The sequence below is a fragment of the Hemicordylus capensis genome, chromosome 1 (genome assembly GCF_027244095.1).
Source record: "Hemicordylus capensis ecotype Gifberg chromosome 1, rHemCap1.1.pri, whole genome shotgun sequence".
Taxonomy (NCBI): domain Eukaryota; kingdom Metazoa; phylum Chordata; class Lepidosauria; order Squamata; family Cordylidae; genus Hemicordylus; species Hemicordylus capensis.
This window is the reverse complement of record NC_069657.1, coordinates 131,687,965-131,710,806: the sequence shown is the minus strand read 5'-3', so window position 1 is coordinate 131,710,806 and position 22,842 is coordinate 131,687,965. Positions and strand designations below refer to the sequence as shown.

General features: G+C 42.5%; 1 protein-coding gene across 1 annotated transcript in view; it reads left to right on the top strand.

Moving 5' to 3' along the window:
- LOC128324021 (mucin-5B-like) overlaps nucleotides 1-22,842 on the top strand; it is a 109,398-nt gene that overhangs the window by 62,844 nt on the left and 23,712 nt on the right. Inside the window, exons 27-33 of the mRNA XM_053248138.1 lie at nucleotides 372-539; nucleotides 4,004-4,063; nucleotides 10,042-10,131; nucleotides 13,056-13,309; nucleotides 17,531-17,705; nucleotides 18,955-19,205; nucleotides 21,747-21,930. Coding sequence (XP_053104113.1) covers nucleotides 372-539; nucleotides 4,004-4,063; nucleotides 10,042-10,131; nucleotides 13,056-13,309; nucleotides 17,531-17,705; nucleotides 18,955-19,205; nucleotides 21,747-21,930 — 1,182 coding nt within the window. The remainder of the gene's footprint in view (nucleotides 1-371; nucleotides 540-4,003; nucleotides 4,064-10,041; nucleotides 10,132-13,055; nucleotides 13,310-17,530; nucleotides 17,706-18,954; nucleotides 19,206-21,746; nucleotides 21,931-22,842) is intronic.

The window sequence follows — 22,842 nt, the reverse complement described above, 5'->3', positions numbered from 1 at the left end:
AGGAGCTCCAATGCCTAAGAGGGACAAGGACAAGAAATAGATGTTGTTGTCAAGGTAGAGATGCCAGAAAAGTCACTAGGACAGAAGGAGACTCTTAAGAGAAAAAGAGTCTAAAGAGTAAGAGTCTGAGCTTACGTGCCTTTCATATCCTCTTTTACCTTCACACATTGCAATGGAGCATATCTTCTAGTCCTCATTCACATCTCCAAAATCGGTTATAAAGTCACATTGACTTATATGGTTCTAGTGGGCCCAGAAGTTCCACAGTATGCTTAGAGAACTGAAAAAACTAGGGCATTTTGCAGGAATATATCTTTAGCTATCCAGTTGCCGCCTCTGCTATTATTTCTTTTATTCTTTCATCGATTTAGTGTGCCTTTGTTGCTACAACAAGAAGACCTATGCCTTGAATCAATTAATATACAACAAAACAGATGGGAGCATCTGCACGACAGCATTTTGTGGTTCTGGCGGAAGCCTCATTAGTACATTCAATCCATGTGGTACATCTCTGGAAAAGGCGATTTCTTCGAAACCAGGTATCTATTATTATTCAGATTCTTTCATGGTATTTCTATGGGTGTAGCTGTTTGTATAAAGAGTAACAGAGGAATCCAGAGCACTTCTGGACTCCTGGGCTCACCATAGGTGATGAGGAAGCAGAGGCAAAGCATTTCCTGATATTTGAGAATGAGGAAGAGGAAGCCCCTTCATGCACAGAGTTTCATATGCACCATGCTGGCAAAATGGAGCTATTGAGCTCTTTTATAAACTACGAAGGAAGTTTTTATAAACTACAAAACAAACATTTGATTTGATTGGTCATTATCTTAGACTTTCGAAGGAAGAACAAAATTGATGCTGTTTATTTAAAAACCATTAGATTAAACCAAAAAGATTAAAAGCAGTGTATCTTTATTATGTATATATATATTTTAAAAACTAATTGTCAAAGAGATTCATATTGTAAAACCCATTTTTATTAAAGCAACAAAAAATATTCTTGCACCCAGTCCTTACCACATTGCCAGGAAATAGGATTCCAGTGGAATACCCTTTGCTTTAATGTGTTTAGTTTTAAAATAATTATACCCCCATCATAAACATCAACATGTATGGGTTTTCATGCTTGCTAAGTGGTACCGTCTAGCTGCCATTTTATGACTAAGTCCAGGATTTTTCCAGTCCTTTTAAAGCTCCTCATGCCTATTTCCCCCGTATATAATGGTGAAGAGATCCTCATACTTCCATTCTTCAAACAAATTTTTTAGACCTCTTTAATGCGCAAAATAGAATAAAATAAACAACAGATCTACCCTAATCAAGCAAACACATTTCAATGTCCAAACACCATTATCAATGCTCTCTTTCAAGCATCTGGGAGTTATTCGCACATGCCTTCATGCTGAGGGGTATCTGAAGAGTGAATCTGCTTCACAGCAGATTTGCAAGAAGTTTAATTTGGGGGATTAAATGGACAGTTCACAAAGGGTTGGCTCCTCTCCGAAATCCCTGGCAGATCTTTTTCCTGTGCATCCCACTGGCTTACTCTGTGTTTTTCCTCCAACCAATCACAAATCACATCAGAAAGAAGGAGAGTGAGAGAGCTTTCTTGTTGTTAGTTAGTTTGACAGCTAAGAATGGAAGAATGGCATGATGAGTTGCCAAGCAGGCAGATCAAACAGCAGAATGCTTAACCTGAGCCTGCCGAATCTGACCCAAATCTTTGCTGATTTTTATAATGAACTTGCCTTTGTGAATGAATGCCTTCATCACCTCATGTCCCCCCACCCCCCACCCCCACACCTCAGACCACCTAAGAGGCAGGGAAGTTTCAGGCGAATCAGCTCAAACAAAATAAAGGTCTCAGGTTACATCAAGCTGTAGCCTCCATTCTGCATATCTAAAGCCTATGTTAAGACCCACATTTTGCAGTTTGTGCTTGCATTTAATTCAGGAATTTCTCCCTCCCCTTCTCGACTCCCTCCACAGAATTTTACCAATCTGCCACAACCTACCTCCCCCACCCCAGCACTTGCAACTGTAAATACTCAGAGTAGACCATACCCAACACAGCTGTCAAACTCCCCTTCACTGAGATTTGAAAAACACCGTGGCCACTCCACACATCAAAGGAAGGAGAAGTGATGGGACATAACAGAAGCCTCAGAGTTTTTTTTTCCAAAAGCCACTGACACTAGAGGATTTTTTAAAGCCGGACATACTTTGGGCTAAGCCAGAATGCACAGCCTCAATTTGGGGGGAAACAGAGTCATGACTGTACTGGTCCCTGATAGCCTGAAGGGACTTCAAAGTAAAGGTAGCTGATGTGTGGACTGGCACACTCCATTCTGGAGGAGATTCAAAGTAAAAGCCATGTGTGTAAAGCCTCCTGAAAACACTTAAGATTACTGTAAATACAATAACTACTGCTGAAATAACACTAATCTTATGTTTCACAGCATTTCTTTCAATAGCAAGAATAAACACTTTTGTTTGTGCAACTCTGCCTTCATGTTTTTCTTTCATATGTTTTGCCCAGGGTTTCAATTGATCTTTATTATATTGCATGTCTGATAAATGTTATTTATACCTTTTTAACAGGGGTCTTCCTGTTTCCACAATATAAAATTCATCACATTCCATACATACAATATTGTACACTATTCCCTTAACCTGGCACCAGCCTTCATCTTTCTCACAAATCACCAATCCTTCATTTCACACTTACTGTCATAAATCCTGAAATGAAAGATTGTGATCTGGCTATTGAAGGAAATACAATGAAATGTAAGATTAAAGAGGCTATGTATAATGAATACTTGCAGCCATCCATTGCAGCCATCCAGGGGAGAGCTAGTATTGTGGTAGCAAGCATTACTTGTCCCCTTAGCTAAGCAGGGTCTGCCCTGATTGCATATGAAAGGGAGACTAGAAGTGTGAGCACTGAAAGATATTCCCCTCAGGGGATGGAGCTGCTCTGGGAAGAGCAGAAGGTTTTAAGTTCCCTCCCTGGCTACACCAAGATAGGGCTGAGAGAGATTCCTGCCTGCAACTCTGGAGAAGCCGCTGTCAGTCTGTGAAGACTATACGGAACTAGATAGACAATGGTCTGACTTAGTATATGGCAGCTTCCTATGTTCCTATGTTAAGGAGGAAATGAGAGAAGCAATGCAATTTATTGGCCTGTAAAGGGCAAATAAAGGGTTAATTTTGGAGAGCTAATCCTTTTCCCCACCTTCCTTTTCTACTGTTCTTGGATTGGTTACTTCATCTGTAGTCACTGTATTTAATCTTAAGTGTTTCCAGCTGCTTGAAATAGAGCATTGATAATGGTGTTTGGACATTGAAATGCATTTGCTCGATTAGGGAAGATCTGTTTGTTTTATTCTATTTTATGCATTAAAAAGGTCTAAAAAACTTGTTTGAAGATTTCCCCCATGGTTTCCAAGAATGAGATAAAGACAAGATATTCCAGGATATCTTAATAATAAAATATGCTTAAAAATTATTCACAGTACAAGCAGGTATGCAATAGTGTGGGATACAAGGATTTGCACATTGCTGTGAACAGGAAAAAAAATCTAAAAATATAAATTATACTGTTAAAGAAAAAGTGTTGATCAAGATTTCAAATGTAATCCAATTTCAGATATGATTCCCTGAGCAAAATATGTTGGTATGTTATATCTTTAAAACCAGAGGATCAAAATAAGCATTTATTATAATTACTCTTGATCTTAGAATTGTTTGGGTTTCACTCACTTTCACCTACAAGGGTTTCACCACTGGTCCCTGGCGAGCGGTGGTGCCAGTCACCTGGGACAAGATGCAGGGGGTTGATTAAAAGGGCATTATTTGAGCCCATGTTTCCTTAGTTCCTTTTGGTTTCAATTTCATTATCAGTCTGATATAAATAGGATGCTTGTGCATATCATAGACAGGAAAACAATGTGTGGATTATGACAAAACATCAATCTGAATAATATATTCAAATCGACAGGGCCTGGCTTGGTGGTCAAACCTCAAGGACAAACAATTGCTTCTCCAGTTCCAAGATCAGGTGAGTGTACACAAAATTTTAGATAGTCAAAAAGGCAGAAAGTGAGCTGCGTTTTAGTAGAGAAGGGGAATGAATGCTAATACACCAAGCGCTATAGCCCTCTTCAGGGACGATTCAAATGCAGAGCCCTGCAGATGAGATCACATTGAAGATATGCCGAGAGTCCACCTGCCTTGATGTCATGGGGGACATCCTGATCTGCTCTCCGGGCTTCCTTTAATCACCGAAATCAGTGTTCATCTGAATCACCCCTCTACATACACTATTTTAGAAGCCCACATGTAGAGGACCTATTAAATGTCGGTGGCAACAGGCTGGGCACTCACTCAGTATGTTCCCCACATTATCCCATGTCAGGTCTGTGTTCATCTGAACCAGTCCTCAAATATGTTGTACAAGTGTATAGATACCTCTACACTTGTACATGGTTTTGTGTCAATGACTGCATTGATTTAAAAAATGAACCTGGATACAGGCTCCTCAAATACATTGTACAGACAAGAAGTGTATTGCTATACCTGTGTTCAACATAACGTGTGAATCACTGTATCTGTGTACAGATGTGTACCTGTGTACATTTGTTGTATGAGTGTTGAATGTAACATGTGAATAGAGGTTTATGCGTCAGATGAAAATGACATTTATACTAGTGATCACCAGACCTGGACAGCCACATGCTGATGGCTGAAGGAGGCTGTTTGAAGAGTTGGCCAGGAAAAGTTAGGGTCTTTGTCGTAGAGAGCAGACATTGACCAGTTTACATTCAGGAACATAAAAATTTAGTTTGTTATGCATCTGAAATGGATCTAAAGCAAACTTCAGCATTGTATAAGGAAACTGATAAAACATTTTCACCAGCCAACTTGCTCACATATATACCACATGACAATTTGAGCAGCAGTTGTAGCAGCCTACATGCCCAGAAGGAATTGCTATTTGCTGCAAGGCTGAGAGGATGGGTGGCCCAGTGTTTAGCTTAGCAGGGGACTAAAAAATTGGATATTAATGCCTGTTCTTTTAACTAGCTTCTGTTAAATACTTTGTCAGGCAACTTAGTATTTTTGCCTTCCCGCTAATCAAACGCTTTCTTACAAAATAATAAATATATGACATATATAAGAGCCAACGTGGTGTAGTGGTTAGAGTGCAGAACTAGGACCGGGGAGACCCGAGTTCAAATCCTCATTCAGCCATGAAACTAGCTGGGTGACTCTGGGCCAGTCACTTCGCTCTCAGCCTAACCTAATTCACAGGGTTGTTGTGAGGTATGTAGTACACCGCTCTGGGCTCCTTGGAAGAAGAGCAGGATATAAATGTATAAATTCAATAAATAAATTTGAGACAAGCAAATAGTGACTGTTGTCTAAGTGCTTACGATAGGAAATCCAAGGGGGCTGAATCCAAGATGTCTAGAAAACATCTTCCAGATCAATTTTGCAGATGGCCCTAAAGAGAGAATTTTTTGAGGCTATTCACATGCGTGTGCAAAACCAGGCTAAGGGAGCACAGCCTGGTTTTGCCCACACACGTGAACTACTGGGATCGGGCATGCCTATGGAGTCACCCTTCAAAACAGGGTTGGGAGAGCAAGTGCACTCGCACGGTGCATTATTGGAAGGTGTGGTGATGATGTGAGGTGGGGCAGCGCGTCCTGACACCCCGGCCCTCTGAGCTACCGGTGAACAGTTGGTGCTTGTCTGGGTGGGTGATCAGGGAGCAGTTTTCCGTGATCTTCCCTTTAAGTCACTCATGCTGCCTAAAACTATGTCCCTGAGAATGGGGAGACCCTCAGGAAGATACTGTAGTTTCAGGACCAGTACCACTCACTGCAGAGGAAAGGACAGATTGCCAAAAACCTCTGGCATGCCTATGGCACACCCTAACCCTAACCCTATGGCACATCCATGGGTTAATCTGGATGTCAGCCACAAGATAATTGGATTCTTGGATCAGTAATAAAGGTATGCAAAGAGGTAACCCTTCAGTTTTAGTTTAGTTTCAGGGTTTTTTAATTTTAGGTTAATATTTCAGTTTATTTTTTCAATTGTTCTCTGTGGAAACGACAATCTTCCTTAATTTGGCTCTCTGAGTTTTCTCCTTCCCTATGGCTGCTAATTCTTCAGTGACTCCCATTCAGTTACAGGCAGGCAGCCAATGTGCATAGCACAGAGATACACTAGCACTGGAAGCCAGCAGGAGTTAGAGGGCTGTCATCTCATGTCCTAAAAGGCATTGGTAGACAGTGGTGCCTTCCTGCTTGCCTACCTGGAAATGAGGCAAGATTTGCATTTAAGATAATGGAAGAGTAAGACAGAATACAAGAAACCCCTATCTTAGATCTAATCTGGAGTGGAAAAGACACCATTATGGCAGACATCAGCATGAGGTCATAATCGCCAGCCTTTAGACAAGCATCATAATTCTGTATGAGGTCACAATGGCCTCTTTCCTCAGGCAGATAGCAGCAGTGTGGGGCCACAGTGGTTTCTCTCTCTCTTTCTCTCATGGAAGCTGCGATAGTATGTGGTCTCTCTCTCTCTCTCTCTCTCTCTCTCTCTCTCTCTCTCTCTCTCTCACACACACACACACACACACACACACACACACACACACACACACACACGGCACAGCCTCTTTCTCATGGTGATGGGCATATGAGGATCAAGTGGGCACAGCATCTCTTTCCCTTCTTGGGATGGGCATCACCAGTGGTTGGGCATAGTGACCCCCAGAGTCTCCTATTAAAATGGACATCATTGTTTGGCAGAGAAACAGCAGGCAAGGAGAAGAGGAATGTTGGCAAGTAGGTATCCCAGCTATTTAAATGGCTTCTCCAGAATGGCCTGGCATCAAAAATGGTAGAGATAAGGAGTAGAGAGGTGAGCATAGCAATGTTGGCAGCATTCCTAATATAACCAGGTGACTGACAACCTGCAGTCTGCCAGAGCTGGGCACCACCATATGAGAGAGACAGACTGGTATGCTACAGGAAGGCAAAAGAATAGTTGGCACTAGTGTGGCACTGTAGATAGATCAGGGCTTCAGCTTTCAAAGTATGCCCCAGAGGCGAAGATTAGGAGAGAGAGAGGCTAGATAGCAACAGGTGAATCAGCAGCAGTGGGCAGAAGTAGGTACACATGATGAAAAAGGAAGAAGACCCAAATAAATTTATTTTAAGTCATTAGGCTTTATTTTCAGTCAGAATCTTGGCAATGTAATGTTGTATACATGCAAAGTGGTATCATGAGTTCCCCAATCAGTAAAACCATAGATAAATTGTAGTGGAGTCTGTATCCCAGAGAAGTAGCTATTTTTGTCTGTTGTGGTAAAAGCAACTAAGAGTTACATGGCATCTTAAATTAGGCTGACATCCAGACGAACAAGCATGTTGCAAACGAGCAGCCCATGCTACACAGGAGTGGTAATTGCTGGTGGCTGGAGACTGGAATGCCAAAGTTGGAAATGGTAAGGAGGAAAACACAGTCGGACTGTATGGTCTAGGAAACAGAAATGAAGCAGAAGAACAACTTATTAGTTTCTGCCAATCTAATGATCTCTTCATTGCTAACACATTCTTCAAACAACCAAAGCAATGCCTATACACATGGACATCACCAGATGGAGTACACAGAATTCAAACTGATTACATTATTGGTGCAAGGAGGTGGAAGAGCTCAGTTACAACAGCAAATACGTGGCCGGGGGCTGATTGTGGAACAGATCACGAACTGCTCATGTGCAAGTTCCAAGTTAAGCTAAAACGGAAAAACAAAGCTATCCAGTTTCCACAATATGATCTTGAGAATGCAGCCACCATTTTCAAGGAGAACATCAGGAATCACTTTGAAGCTCTGAACCTCATTGATAGGGAACCAGAGGAACTGTGGAATGGAATCATAGAGGTTGTTGAGGACAAATATGAAAAGAGACTGCCAAAGACCAAGAAACAGAAGAAAGCAAAATGGATGTCAGAACAGACAGTGGAAATTGCCAAGAAGAGGAGAGAAGCCAAAGTCAAGAAAGATAAGACCTCAGGAAGGAACTTAATAGGGAATTTCAGAAAGCTGTTAGAAGAGAAAAGGAGCAGTACTACAATGACATCTGTAAACACCTTGAGGATGAAAATAGGCACAGGAAAACAAGGAACGTTTCCCAAAAGATCTCTTAACTCAGAAGGAGTTTCCAACCTTGAATTGGTATGCCAAAGGACAAATAGTATCTGATTCAGAGAAGATAAAACAGAGATGGAAGGAGTGTACAGGAGGGGTTTACCATTGCCTCCTCCCGTGCAGTATGAGATGACGCCTTTCAGCATTTCCTTATTTATTCAATTTATATGCTGAACATATACTGAGAGAAGCTGGATTGGAAGAAGATAAGTGTGGTTTCAAAGTTGGGGGAAGAAACATCAATAACCTGTGCTACACTGATGACACCACTCTGATAGCTGAGAATGCAGATTATCTCCAAGCTCTAGTAATGAAAGTCAAGGAGCACAGTGAAAAAATGGGACTACGACTAAACATAAAGAAGACTCAACTAATGACAACGGGTGCAGCAACCAGCCTCAGAATTGACAATGAGGACATTGAAGTGGTAGATAGCTTCTCCTTTTTAGGATCGACCATCAACAGTAAAGGATCCAGCAGTCAAGAAATATGTCGCAGACTAGCACTTGGTAGGGTTGCAATGAAGACCTTGGAAAGGATATTTAGATGCAGTGATGTGTCTATACCTACAAAGATTAGAATCGTTCGGTCAATGGTTTTTCCTGTAACACTTTATGGATGCCAAAGCTGGACTTTGAAGAAGCAAGATAGAAAAAGTATTGACGCTTTTGAACTTTGTGGTGGAGAAGACTTTTGAGTATGCCATGGACAGCCAGGAAAACCAACAAATGGATCATAGAACAAATCAATCCAGAATTTTCACTCGAGGCAAAAATGACCAGGCTTATACACTTCAGACACATTATGCGAAGATCCAGCTCCCTTGAGAAGTCTATAATGCTGGGAAAAGTTGAAGGAAAGAGAAGAGGGTGACCAGCAGCAAGGTGGATGGACTCGATTAAGACAGGAATGAATGCACCACTGAGAGACCTTAAGGCCAAGTGGAAGACAAATCATCCTGGAGAGAATGTATCTATGTGGTTGCTAAAGGTCGACACTGACTTGACAGCACTTAATCAATCAATCAATCCTTCTGTAGCCAATGGTTACTCCCAAAAATATGTCCCTGAGGTCTGTACAACCCTAAGAGGTATATTTTTAGGGGTCACAGGTGGCTACAGAGGGAGGGTGAAATCAGGAGGAAATTGCTTATCCTTTGGTGTGCACTCAGTGTCACTACAAACTTGCTTTGTTAGTCTGGATGTCAGCCACTATTGTGAGGTACACTTTCATGGGCCAAAGACCATGCTGTCAAGTGCATGGACATCATACGTCCAAATAAGTGGACTTCAGATCAAAAAACATTAATTGCAAAATAATGGCTAGTTTTTAAGGTTCCACATGACTCTTGGCAGTTTATGTAATGCAAATGGGAAAAAAATAGGCTTGGTAGGCTTCACCTGCATTTTGTGAGTTTAAGTTTTGGAAATGTTATATAAATAAAATAACAATAACTCTCAATAAAATTATGCCTTCTGCCAATTAATAAATGCATAAGTATACTTGAGATATATTTATATATTTCAATTTGACAAATGAACAAAAAAAATCTCTAGAGCATCATAATAACTGTTCATATTAACCCATGCTGTGTGTTTGTGGAAAGGAATAAGTTGATGAACATGTGTGCACTCTGCCAAGTACAGCTGCTGTGTACCCTCCATTTATTTCGGAGAGGTTTAAAATGGAATAAGTTGATGAACATGTGTGCACTCTGCCAAGTACAGCTGCTGTGTACCCTCCATTTATTTCGGAGAGGTTTAAAATGTTCATGATGTATTAAATGTCCCTTGCTTCTAATTATTTTAGGAAAAATAGTAACGCCTCTCACAACCACACCAGCAAAACCAAAAATGACCCCATGCTTCTGTAATGTAAATGGACAGCTGATAAGTAATGGTAAGAAAATAATATTTGTAATCATTTTAATGACATTTTATATATGTACTATTTTATTTTCATGAATAATTATTCAATTTCTGCACCTTATACATTAGGTTTTTTAAGTATTTATCATTTTTAAAAAATTACTTACTATCTGAATGGGCCAAACATTCCTTACAGTTTTCAGAAATGGTGTTCCCCATATTATCAGGCTTAGAACTCTTAGATTACTCCATTATTAATAAAGGGGACTAGCTGGAAATCTGATTGCAAATCTCTACTACGTTGTACTACATCAGAATCAATATGGAAATAATGGGTAACATCCAAATTCCAGACTTATTGAAATAAACACCACTGGAATCAATTAGATATGACTAAATTAAGCCCCATTAATTTAAATGGCACTTTGTCATGGCTAACGTAAACCCAGTTATTCCATGATGCACAGTAGCAAATACGAATAATGGACATTCTCCTAGCAAAAAGTTGAAGTCTTTGCTCTTTATTATGCCATCACATGTATGACACTTAATGCAACACTGGTTTGTGGTTGAAACATGTTCTTACAAATTAATGCACTTACAAATTGCATTAATGAAAGCATACAAGATTAGGTTATTTGATTATTGACTGACTTTCTAAATTTTTTGGTGTATATATCCATCTTAAAGCTATACAAATATATTTTTAAAAAGTAGCCCTGGTGCTATATAATAGGGATGTGTGTTTCATTTCGGATACAAAACGTTTTTTTCACAAAACAGGCAATTTTGGCTGTTTTGTAGCCAAAACAAAACACCCAGTGCTCAAAACAGAAAATTTTGTAGCCAAAACAAAACGTCCCTGTTTCGGATACAAAACATTTTGTTGTTTCGGCTGTTTTGGAACTCAATTTTTAAATCGCAAAAAATCTTTCTCCTTCAGTCTCCATTTTGAGTTTTGACATCTGTTTGAATTTCCAGCCTGCAGATTGGCCAGCGAAAGCATGGGCTGATCTGCTGGCAATTGCCTCCTCATTCCTTTTATGCAAATTTAAGGGTAAATTTTACCCTCATTGGCTAGTGGGGCAGTGTGCATTTATCCTCATTGGCCAGTGGGGCAGTGTGCATTTCATTGTTGTTGTTTCACACTGTTGTGTGTAGATCAATTGCATTTCGGGCGGGGGGGGGGATGTGGATGTGCATGACCTTTGGAAATCTGCCTGATTTTTTCCAAAGCTCTGCTGTTGTTAATGTGTGATGTTGATGTTATTTGGGGTGGATTAGGGGCAGAAAGGGGGATTTGGGGGCAGAAGAGTTGTTCAGGTGGTAGTGCCCCAATGAGTGCCTGCTGCCACCCAGATTCAAAGGAACTGGGAAAAGGGCTGATTTTTAAAGAATTTCTGAAGTTGACATGTCTTTGGGGCATATTCGGGGTAGAAAGGGGGCCTGAGGGGAAAAACAGTGGGTTGGGTGGCAGTGCCCCAAGGGGTGCCTGCCACAACCCAGATTCCAAAGGAATAGGGCAAAGGGCTGATTTCTTAGGAATTGTTGAGGTTTACGCTTCTTTAAGGTCTCCCCCCCCCAGGGAATAATGGAGGTTTCAGCAGACCCATAACTCCACCGGGGGGGGGCACTGGGGTGGCCAGGAGCAAGTGGTGGTGTAGTGCACATAGGGTGCCAACCACCCCCATGGGTTGCTAACCCATGGGGTGCTGGATTCTGCTGTTTCTGAGGTGTTCTGAGTGTAGATTCTCTGGTAGCATATGAGATTTTCAACAATAAACCATGAATCCACTCTCATATGCTACCAGAGAATCTGAATCTACACTCAGAACATCTCAGAAACAACAGAACCCAATACCCCATGGGTTAGCAACCCATGGAGGTGATTGGCACCCTATGTGCTCTACACCACCACTCACTCTGCGCCACCCTGGTGCCCCCCAAGTGCAGTTATGGGGCAGGAATTATGAAGGTCCATCATTCCCTATGGGGAAGAACTTTACAGATGCACAAATTCCATTACATCTTTAAAAATCAGCCTTCTGCCCAATTCCTTTGAAATAATTCTGGCAGCTTCCTTGCCCCCACTGGGCACTACCACCCACCCTACTCTGCTCTGGGCCACCCCTTTCCCCCCAACATGAAGCTATACTTTTGCTGAAACTTCCATTCTTCCCTATGGGAAAAATCCTATACTTCAAAAATTCACCAAAAATCAGCCCTTTGCCCAATTCCTCTGAAATTTGGGTGGTAGTTTCCACCCATTGGATACTAACACCCCCACCCACTAGTTTTCCCCCGGGGCCATTTTTTAAAATCCAAAACGTTTCGGATTCGGATTTTGCAGTTTCGAACAAAGAACAAAATTGGGGTGTTTCGGATTGGCTGATTTCGAACAAAGAACAAAATGGGGGTGTTTCGGATTTGGACCAAAAACAAAACAGAAAAACAACAACGCACAACCCTACTATATAAAGGTACCTATTTTATAACATACATATACATGTTACAGGAATGTCATCCTGACATATGGTTGATATCGAGAGCCAGCATGGTGTAGTGCAGGGATGGGGAACCTTGGCACTCCTGCAGATGTTGGCCTACAATTCCCATAATTCCAAGCTATTGGCCTCTGTGGCTGGGGATTATGGGAGTTGTAGTCCAAAAAAAGCTGGAGTGCCAAGGTTCCCCATCCCTGGTGTAGTGGTTAGAGTGCTGGACTAGGACTGGGGAGACCTGAGTTCAAATCCCCATTCAGCCATGATACTAGCTGGGTGACTCTGGGCCAGTCACTTCTCTCTCAGCCTAACCTACTTCACAGGGTTGTTGTGAGAATAAACTCAAGTATGTAGTACACCGCTCTGGGCTCCTTGGAGGAAGAGTGGGATATAAATGTAAAAATAAATAAATAAATAAAATACGGTTTTGCTAACTATTCCTCTGGACTTTTAGGCAGCAGGCACTTTGTGACAATGGATGCTTCAGGTTGGTGTATTTATGCATATTGTAATACATCATGCCAAACTGAATTCAGCTATGGAGAATGTTTCTTAACCACTACCGCCACTAGCAAACTTGGCATGATCTCTGGCAGACCTTGTAAGGGGAATTTTCAGAAGTGTGAGAACAAGCCTCCTCTGCATTCAGAAGTTGTCCCTGCAGTTACTTCTACAAATGATTGCACTGATCTCGTCCCTCCTAGAAAGGTGAGCAAGCAATATGGTTGAAAGAGTGAGTAGAGTGAAAAGTGTATGTGTTTTCATATCTGGTCTTAACAAAAATATAATAATAATAATAGTTTGTGCAGTGGGCCATAACAATATTACAAAGCAATACAATATCTATATATTTAGTTCTCTAAGGCATAACCATGGCTAATCCTGTGTGTGGCAGCTCTCACGAGAGTTCACAAGCAGAAGCACTTGACTGGGCAGTGGGGATTCCATATGCAGATAGGGAGAAGGACCCTGTGGGAGCAGAAGCACGATGGTGACTGGGCAGTGGGGATTCCATATGTAGATAGGGAGAAGGAGGAGCCTGTGATGGTTAAGGCCAGTTGGAATGCAACTGTTACTGGTCGGAAGGTGTGCTTGATTGTAGAGGAAAGGAATCTCTCTAGATAGATAGATAGATAGATAGATAGATAGATAGATAGCAGGCAGGGGTCTGTGGAGAGAGGGGTCGTGAGGGAGGAAAGAGCCCCTTCAGGAGAAGGAGGCTGCCGTTGTGTGAATTAGATGAGGAAACAAGATGAACAATATCTGTTAACTCAGGGAGGGAGGGAGAGAGAAAACATGAAGGGAGGGGGAAGAAAGAGTGGAGAAGACTAAGTGGAGGAGAGAGAAAGAGAGAAAAAGAAGGTAGCAGAAGAGAGACAGAAGGAAGGGTGAGGGATGGGCCCGAGCCTGTCAGCAGCTTGAGAGGAATGAGCGGCCATGATGGCACTGGCAGCAAGGAAGGATCCGGTCAACCACGGCAGCGGCTCCTGCTGCTCCTGTGGGGAGCAGCAAGAGCAGGGCTCAGGTGGGGAGGTCTCTGGGGACAGGAGGCTGCAGCTAGGCCAGTAGGTGCCAGCAATGCTGCAGCTGGGACCAAGAGAGGTGAGGGGGGTGAAGTAAAGGGATGGAGTGACCAAGAGGCGTGAGGGGGATGGAAGCAACGGGATGGAGGAGGAGCAGGAGTTCAGCTCAGGTGAGGGTGGGGAGATCTTTGAGGTGAGGGGGGCTGTGGCAGGTGGTGAGGGGAGCAATCAAGTACTATCATGCAGATGCTCTACATAGGTTAAGCTAGTTAGACATATTAGTTCAAATAGTGGCCAAATACCTTAGTGTAAAAGGGGGGGTGGGTTATATTTTAACCTCCACTAAAGTGCAAGTTGCAACCATCTGCATGATCTCTTAGAATAAGTTCCAAGTGAAAAAATCTACCTGTTGTAGAAATCTACCTGTTATTTTACCTGTTGTAAAATCTACCTGTTGTAGAAACCAGTGGTTGTGATCTTTCAGTTGTTCAGGGCAGAACCTGAGTTGCACACATGCAGTTTCTAAACAGGTAAATAGTTAGTGTGGAACATCTTCTGTTTTCTCTTTGCCCTAGCTACAGAGATCATGATTTGGGGAAATTTTACAGGATCCTTCACCCAAAACTGTAGAACCTTTTGCTGCAGTTTAACAGTGATAAGTGTATTTCTTTATGGAGCATTTCATGGAACCAACCTGTCATAGGCCAGAAGAGTCAGGCTGAATTAAGTAAATGCATGATTTCAATAAAACTACTTGAGAAACTATAACTTTGAATAAATTATACTAATGTTTGGGAACAATTAAATAATTTGTCAAAACTGTATGACAAAAACAGTGCCATAAAACAGGCTTTTGGAAATTATGGTAATGACCTAATGACCTAAGTTTGGGGACTTGCTATAGACTGGGACTTCTGTTAGTGTACCAATCACCCCACTACCCAATAGAGTCTCTAACTGAACTGACAGACTTGGTCTCGGGTTTGGTGTTGGAGTCTCCCAGGTTTGTAGTGCTGGGGGACTTCAATGTTCACTTTGGGACTAATTTGTCTGGGGCGGCTCAGGAGTTCATAGAGCCCATGACAACTGTGGGCCTGTCCCAGGTGGTCTCAGGGGTGACGCATATTGCTTGTCACACGCTTGAGATCTGGTCTTTCACTCTGAACAGGATGGTGCTCCATGGGTGGGGACTCCTGTGATTTCCCCATTGTCATGGATGGACCACCATCTGGTTAAGGTTGGACCCTTGACCACATCCCACCTCTGTAGGGGCGGAGGGCCCATTAGGATGGTCCACCCAAGAAGGTTACTGGATCCAATAGGATTCCAAGAAGCCTTGGAGGGATTTAGCTTTGGCTCTGCTGGTGACCCTGTTGATGCCCTGGTGGAGAATTGGAATAATCAACTCACCAGGGCAGTGGACACAATTGCTCCTGAGCGTCCTCTTCAAAAACTAAGCAGCCACTTCAAAACTGGCCCCTTGGTATACAGAAGAACTACGGGGGCTGAAGCGGTGAGGTAGACAACTAGAGCGCAAGTGGAGAAAGACTCAACTCGAATCCAAAAGATTATTACATAGAGCGCATTTGAAGATCTATGCTCAGGTGATACGTGCAGCAAAGAAGCCATTCTTTTCCTCCCATATTGTGTCTGCAAGTTCACATCCGACGGAGTTGTTCAGGGTCGTGAAGGGCCTAAGGTGCACCTCTCCCCCTTTAGTCAGTACTTGGAACCAACAATTACTCGCTGTGACGTTTTTAATGAGTTTTTGTGTGCATGGACAAAATCTCTCATATTTGGGCAGACTTAGATTCAAACTCTACAATTGTTACAGAGTCTGATGCCAAGGTGTCCAGCAGCTCCTCTTATGTGATGATCCTGGATCAGTTTCAGTTCGTGACTCCTGAGGATATGGACAAGTTGCTTGGAATGGTGTGGCCTACCACCTGTCCTCTTGATCCTTGCCCGACATGGCTTATACTATCTAGCAGGGAGGCTGTTGTAGAGGGCCTGGTAGAGATTATAAATGCTTCTCTGAGGATAGCAGGATGCCTCCTCGTCTTAAGGAGGCAATCATTAGACTGCTTATGAGGAAATCTGCCTTGGATCCCTCAGAGTTAAATAACTACAGGCCTGTCTCCAACCTTTCATGGCTGGGCATGGTGACTGAGAAAGTGGTGGCCTCCCAACTCCAGGCAGTCTTGGAGGAAACTGATTATCTAGATTCATTTCAAGCTGGCTTTCAGGTGGGCTGTGGGGTGGAGACTGCCTTGGTCGTCCTGATGGATGAGCTCCAATTGGGAATTGACAGAGGGAGTGTGACTCTGTAGGTCCTTTTGGATCTCTTGGTGGCTTTCGATACTATTGACCATAGTATTCTTCTGGAACATCTGAGGGGGCTGGGGTTGGGAGGCACTGCTTTGCAGTGGTTCCGCTCCTACCTCACTGGCAGATTCCAGATGGTGTCTCTTGGAGATTGTTGTTCTTCAAAATCTGAACTTTCCTATGGTGTCCCTCAGGGCTCCATATTGTCTCCGATGTTGTTTAACATCTACATGAAACCGCTGGGAGAGATCATCAGGAGATTTGGTGCAGGGTGTTATCAATATGCTGATGACACCCAAATCTGGTGCAGGGTGTTATCAATATGCTGATGACACCCAAATCTATTTCTCTTGTTCTTAAACACACCCTGGAAACTTCACACACCACATGCTCATCCTTAACATTGATGACATGGTTTTTCTATTCTCAACAAGAGAAAATGGGATTCCTTATGTTTTCACTGGTTCCAACCAAATTGTGTGAATATTGAAAGTCTGAAACTCAACATGGGTATAAAAAATCTAGAACCATGTGGCCTGGGAAAAGACTGTTTATCTTTTCCTTATTATTGGGACAGGGGGCTTTTCTCTGAGGTCAGCAACAATATCATTAATAAAGAAGTCAAAAAGAAATGAGACTAGGATTAATCCTTGCTTGATCCCTCCTCTGGTCATTGGAATGCAGTTGAATAAATGCTCACCTTTAGGCAAGTATCAGAGCTTTAACTAGCTGAAGAAGACAGTCCAAGTTAGCACCCGCAGCTTCTTTCTATTAGTGGTATCAAAGTCTGACATCAAGGCTACAAAGGCAGCAGATGCCTCTTCTTCACCAACAATGCATAGTTGTGTATAGCATGAACAACTGCAGAATAGCAGTCCATTGTTGAATAGTCCCATCTTAAGCCAGCATCTTCAAGAAAAATATGACACAGCTTAGAAATAGATGATAAGACGCAGTGGATTCTTATTTGTACGGTGCTGAAGCATACAGAATTGAGTTGAACTGACCATATGTCAAGGCAGAGCAAATTGTACTACTCATTCCTCCTGTTTTGGTTTTCTTTCCTTTTATACATCAATAGTTTCAAGAATTATGGACATTTGGAAGCTGCCAAATTGCTACTTGCTTAGGTAGAAACAATATTAAAGTATCAGATGTGCGCTGTCCACCTCAAAAGCTGAAGCTCTGTGTCAATGGATTGCCACTTGTCAAAAACCATGGTGCATCTCAGTGTTGCGGGACTTTGGAATGCCAATGTAAGTCGGCCTTTCTTTCCATAATACCCAAGCTAAAGTAATCTGTGAGGTTTCTTGTGTTCAGTTTCATTATAATAATGTAATAGAGGCCTACCTATCAAACAAATGTTTCCAGACAGATTGAGAACATGCCAGAATTGTATAAATTCTTGTATAAAAGTATAAATCTATGTAATGTACAATGTCCAGGAGTTCAACAATAACTTCTACGATTTTCTGCCTATCCAAAATGTATTATAATCACAGAAGTTGCCACAGCTATGATCAGTACTTCTGGATCCTCTGCTACATTGCTCATGCAATCACAGGCACTGGGAGGACTGCTGTGAGTGCAAAATGGAGCTCAAAATAACATCCAGAAGAACCCAGGGGAACCTGTTTTTAGGAGAATTTTTTTGCACAGCGACTTTGGGAGTGGGCAGAGAATGCTCATTATCCTTACTGTAGGTTGAACGATATGCTGGGTCAGCAGAGGAAGTTTGAGGATGAAGTATAAGCATCCTTTACTAATTAATAAGGAGTGAAATACAATAATTATGGGGAATTTAAAAGAAGGTTTTAATGAAGAGGTTGTAACTGAGATATACTGGTAACAAAGGTTATATGGAATGAAGCTGTAGAGTTGAAAACTTGAAGGACTTAGAAAGATGAAGGGCTGGTTTGACCTTGAGGACTGTTTTATAACTGCTTCCCATGTAAACACAAATAAATCTTATTCTAGTTTAACTAAGACTTTATTCAGAAGCAACTCCATTTCCCCTCTTTCCTTTCCCTCCCTTTTCTTTTTGGATTCCATCCCCCTCTACAGGATCATCACTGGGACAAACTTCCAAACAACAAAACAAAAAAGCTTATTAGATAAAATACAACAAGAACTATAGAATGTGTGGAATGAAAGTTGATTTATAGGTTGATTTTATTGACACACATTCTGACATATAAAAGCTGTTCTCACACGCAGCCTAACCCAACTAGTGATGACCAGACTAGGTTAGGCTGTGTGTGAGAACTGCCGGGATTGATCCCGATCCTGGCAGTACCACACCACCAAACTTGGCTTTCTACCCCGGCCTTTAATTTAGATTAAAAATGTCACTTGGATTACACAGACTGACCTATGTGTTAGTTAATGGATGACTTCCACCTTGCAACGGGGAAAGGAGTGCTGGCAAGTACTGTAGATTTGAGAGCCTGTTGGTCGAACTCAATAATTCCCCCCTTCTAACTGTAATAAGTGTGTGCTTTTTAGGTGCTTGCAGTGGATGGGGAAATCAACACTATGTAACATTTGATGGATCCTATTATAATTTCCGTGGGAACTGCACCTATCTCCTGATGAAACCAATCCGACCTAACTCTCAGAATTTCTGGATCCACATGGACAATCACTACTGTGCTGCCGCAGAAGGAGCTATCTGCACTATGACCCTTTTCATATTTTATAACCACTCTATCGTAATTTTGACGCAAAGAGTTGGAAATGGGAAAGCAGGCAACCTGGTAATACATTTCTTACCTTTCTCATGAGTATTATTTTATAGTATATTATATTGAACAGCCAAATAGGACTAAGATCATAAATTTAAATAGATGTGGATGTCAATTGTGAGAAGTGATTGTGTGGAAGCAAGGTAGGAGGAAAAGCTACCCAGATTTTCCTCCTACCTTGCTTCCACACAATCACTTCTACCCAGGTTCTCCTCTTACTTTGCTTCCACACAACTGAAAACTGGGAGCACACACAGCTCCCAAACCTAGGTAGAACAGAGTTTTTATTGTGTGGATGACTTCAAACATTTGCACTGAGAAGTGAAGAAGCCAGACAAGCATACTGTATATGGGTAAATTGGCACAGGCAATCTGCCCAGCCAAACTTTATTAAATAACATAATCAACAATAATAACCACATAGGCATCAGAGCAAGAAATGGGCAGCTGGCAGGCAGATGAGTAAATCCTCAATTCAGGAACACAGGCAACTGCCATATTCTGAGTCAGACCATTGGCCTATCTAGCTCAGTATTGTCTTCAGACTGGCAGCAGCTTCTCCAAGGCTGCAGGCAGGAATCTTTCTCAGCCCTATCTTGGAGAAGCCAGGGAGGGAACTTGAAACCTTCTGCTCTTCCCAGAGTGGCTCCATCCCGAGGGGAAAACTTACAGTGCTCACACTTCTAGACTCCCATTCATATGCAACCAGGGTGGACCCTGCTTAGCTAAGGGGACAAGTCATGCTTACCACCACAAGACCAGCTCTCCTCCACACATTCTGCCTGCCCCGGCAGTGCAGCTAAGTGCACTGCCAAGAAGGGAGTACCCATCAGCCTGCACTAGGACTGGGGCAAAGGCACTGCACCACCTGCTGTTAGACTCAGCTCCAGCCCCTCTGACCAAAGGTGCAGGGGTGCCAAGCTGGCTGTTTGGTATGAATCTGGACCAGATTCAAATGGACCCAGCCTGGTCTTGACTGAACTGCATCCAGTCTGGTTCGGCCATTGAGCTGGTTGAGTTGGCTTATGGGCCAGCTTGTGGGGTATGCATGTAAAAGGGAATCCAGCTAGGATTCCCCTTTACAAGTAAAGGGGGATTCCCTAGCCGAAGGGCAGCAGTGAAAGGGGAATATTTACTTTTAGTTTCCCACCAGCTGAGGAGGCAGACATGGTGACACTGGAGGTGATGACGGAGGCGACAATGGAGACACCACCACCGTGCCAGCCTCCCAAATGACAGGCTGGCTGCCACCTCCATCACCACTGCTGCATCCCCCATCAGGAAATAAAGGTAAATATATATTCCCCTTTCACTACTGCCCCCTACTTAGGCTGGGGAATCCCTCTTTACTTGTATATCCCCCCAAGCTGGCCTGCAAGCTGGTTCTTAGAACTGGGGGTGGTCCAGTTTGAACGCAGACTGCTTGAACCTGGCCAGCTCATTGTTGAGCCCGGCTTGATACAAGTTGGCTCGCACATCCCTACAAAGGTGGAGAAAAATTCAACCCGATTTTGATTTGGGTCTAATTGCACCCCTTTAGGGGCAGGGCTACCCCCCATTTAAAAAAACCCAAAATGGCGCAGGTTTTGGTACTCCTAAAACAGTTTAACTGATCTGCCTTCTACCTCCCAGTGCCCTGTACAATGTCCATAAGCCACATGAGAGCTGTAATGGTCCCAGTGAGGGCAATCCCCACCCACCATTCAAAGGCTAATCAGAACATGGGGGTAAAATTTCCTGATGGCCCCCAAACGGGGCAACCAGCAATGACTGGGACTGGTAAGAGATTGAGGGTGGGGTGGGAGGGTGCACATGCTGGTCCCAAATGGAATGATGTGCATGTGTGAACAGATCCAGTGAGGAGAGGGAGACTGAAGGAGAAACTGAAATATCTGCCCAAGGACATCCAATAAGATGCATGGCTGTGTACTTCAGGAAAATGCTGGAGATCATCCCCACCCCACCCCCAAAACAAAGTGCATCTGCTTTGCTTGTGAGTTTAGTGTTAAATGAGGGTGGGCAAATGATGTGGGTACTTTTTGAAGAGTGCCTGTGACATAACTGGTGAAGAGTGATACAAGGCTGATGTCTGTGCCATGAACTGTCCTGAACTTAATTTAATTTTTAGCTATTTGGTTCAAGTGGTCTCCTGATTTACTAATACAGTTGAGGGAATGCTCACCTAGCTCGTTAACCAGAAATAAAGATGGTAAACATCAGCAGATCTCTCTCCCTTTACCCCTCTCCAGCAATGCATATTGTGAACCTTTGAATTTTTCATCTCAGTGAAGGCTGAATTGGAATGCACATCTCCTCTTTAAAACATAAAAGTGATAAACCTCCACAAACTGCCACAGGGAACCCCTCCCCTCTTTCATTCAGTGCAGATAGGATTTAGTCTACTGGTTACGAATCAGGGTTAGTGCTAATTAGGTGCTAAGCAAAAGAAGAAGAAGAAGAAGTCTCTTTTGGGAAAGGAATAGCTGTGCCTAACCAGGTTATTTCAAGTACTTCATGGACTTGTCTTAATTCTTCCATCCATTACTTTTAAAGGTTCTGTTTAACAACAGGGAAATCGCTCCAAGTTTTTCAAATGATGGCATTGATATCACTACCTCTGGACCATACATTGTTGTTAAAATACGGAATATTGGACTTTATGTCACCTATACTCAGCTTGCTTTTTATATAAGCCTGCCTTTCAGCAGTTTTTATAACAATACTGAAGGGCAATGTGGTGAGTATTGCATAAAAACAGAAGAGGCAATGCACCAAGAAATGATGCCGTGTGGCTTAAATTAATCATCCTTGTATTTGGGATATTACTTGTTTACATTTTAGTTTTAATGTTTTGCCTGTGGTGGAGAAATTTAGGGAGAAGGGAAAGGACTGCATCCCAATGCTAAAGTACATGACTTGCATGAAGAAGGTCTCAGGTTGAATTCCTACCATCTCCATGTAGGGCAGGGGAAGACCCTTCTGAACCCCAGAAAGTCACTGCCACTCAGTGCAGACAGTACTGAGCTAGATGGATCAATGGTCTGAATGGGTATAAAACAACTTCCTCTGAGAGAGAGAAAAGGGAGTCGCCACATCATCAGTTTTTAGCATATTCTACTTTATGATGTCACAAAATAGAATATGCTAAAAAGATCAGAAGGTGTTGAGTTGTAGGGACGGCTCATCACTCAGTAATGGGGCACATCTATACATGTAGAAGGCCCAGGTTCAACTCCAGCCACCTCCACCCAACAGCTCTCAGGCAGCACAGCTGGAAAACATCCTCACCTGAAAACCTGGAAAGCTGCTGCTAGTCAAAGCGGACTATACTAAGCTAAAAGGACAAGTGTCTGAATCAGTATATAGCATCCCCTTATATCTTTAAAGGAAAGTTGCATCAATCTTTCTTGTGACCAATTCACTTTCTTTTTGTTCATATCAAGTTGGAACAGACCCCTGAAGCTGATAACCTTTTTTTTTTTAAAGAACATCTTCCCATTCCTTTTATTTCTTAATTAAGCAGCATAGCCCATTTTATCCCAGAAACTCAGGGTGAAAATTGAGCTGCGGATATAAAGGATGACAAATAGATCCCTGCCCGGAAGGCTCACAATTTGGTACAATGTGAAGAGATAAGGGAAGGGGAACA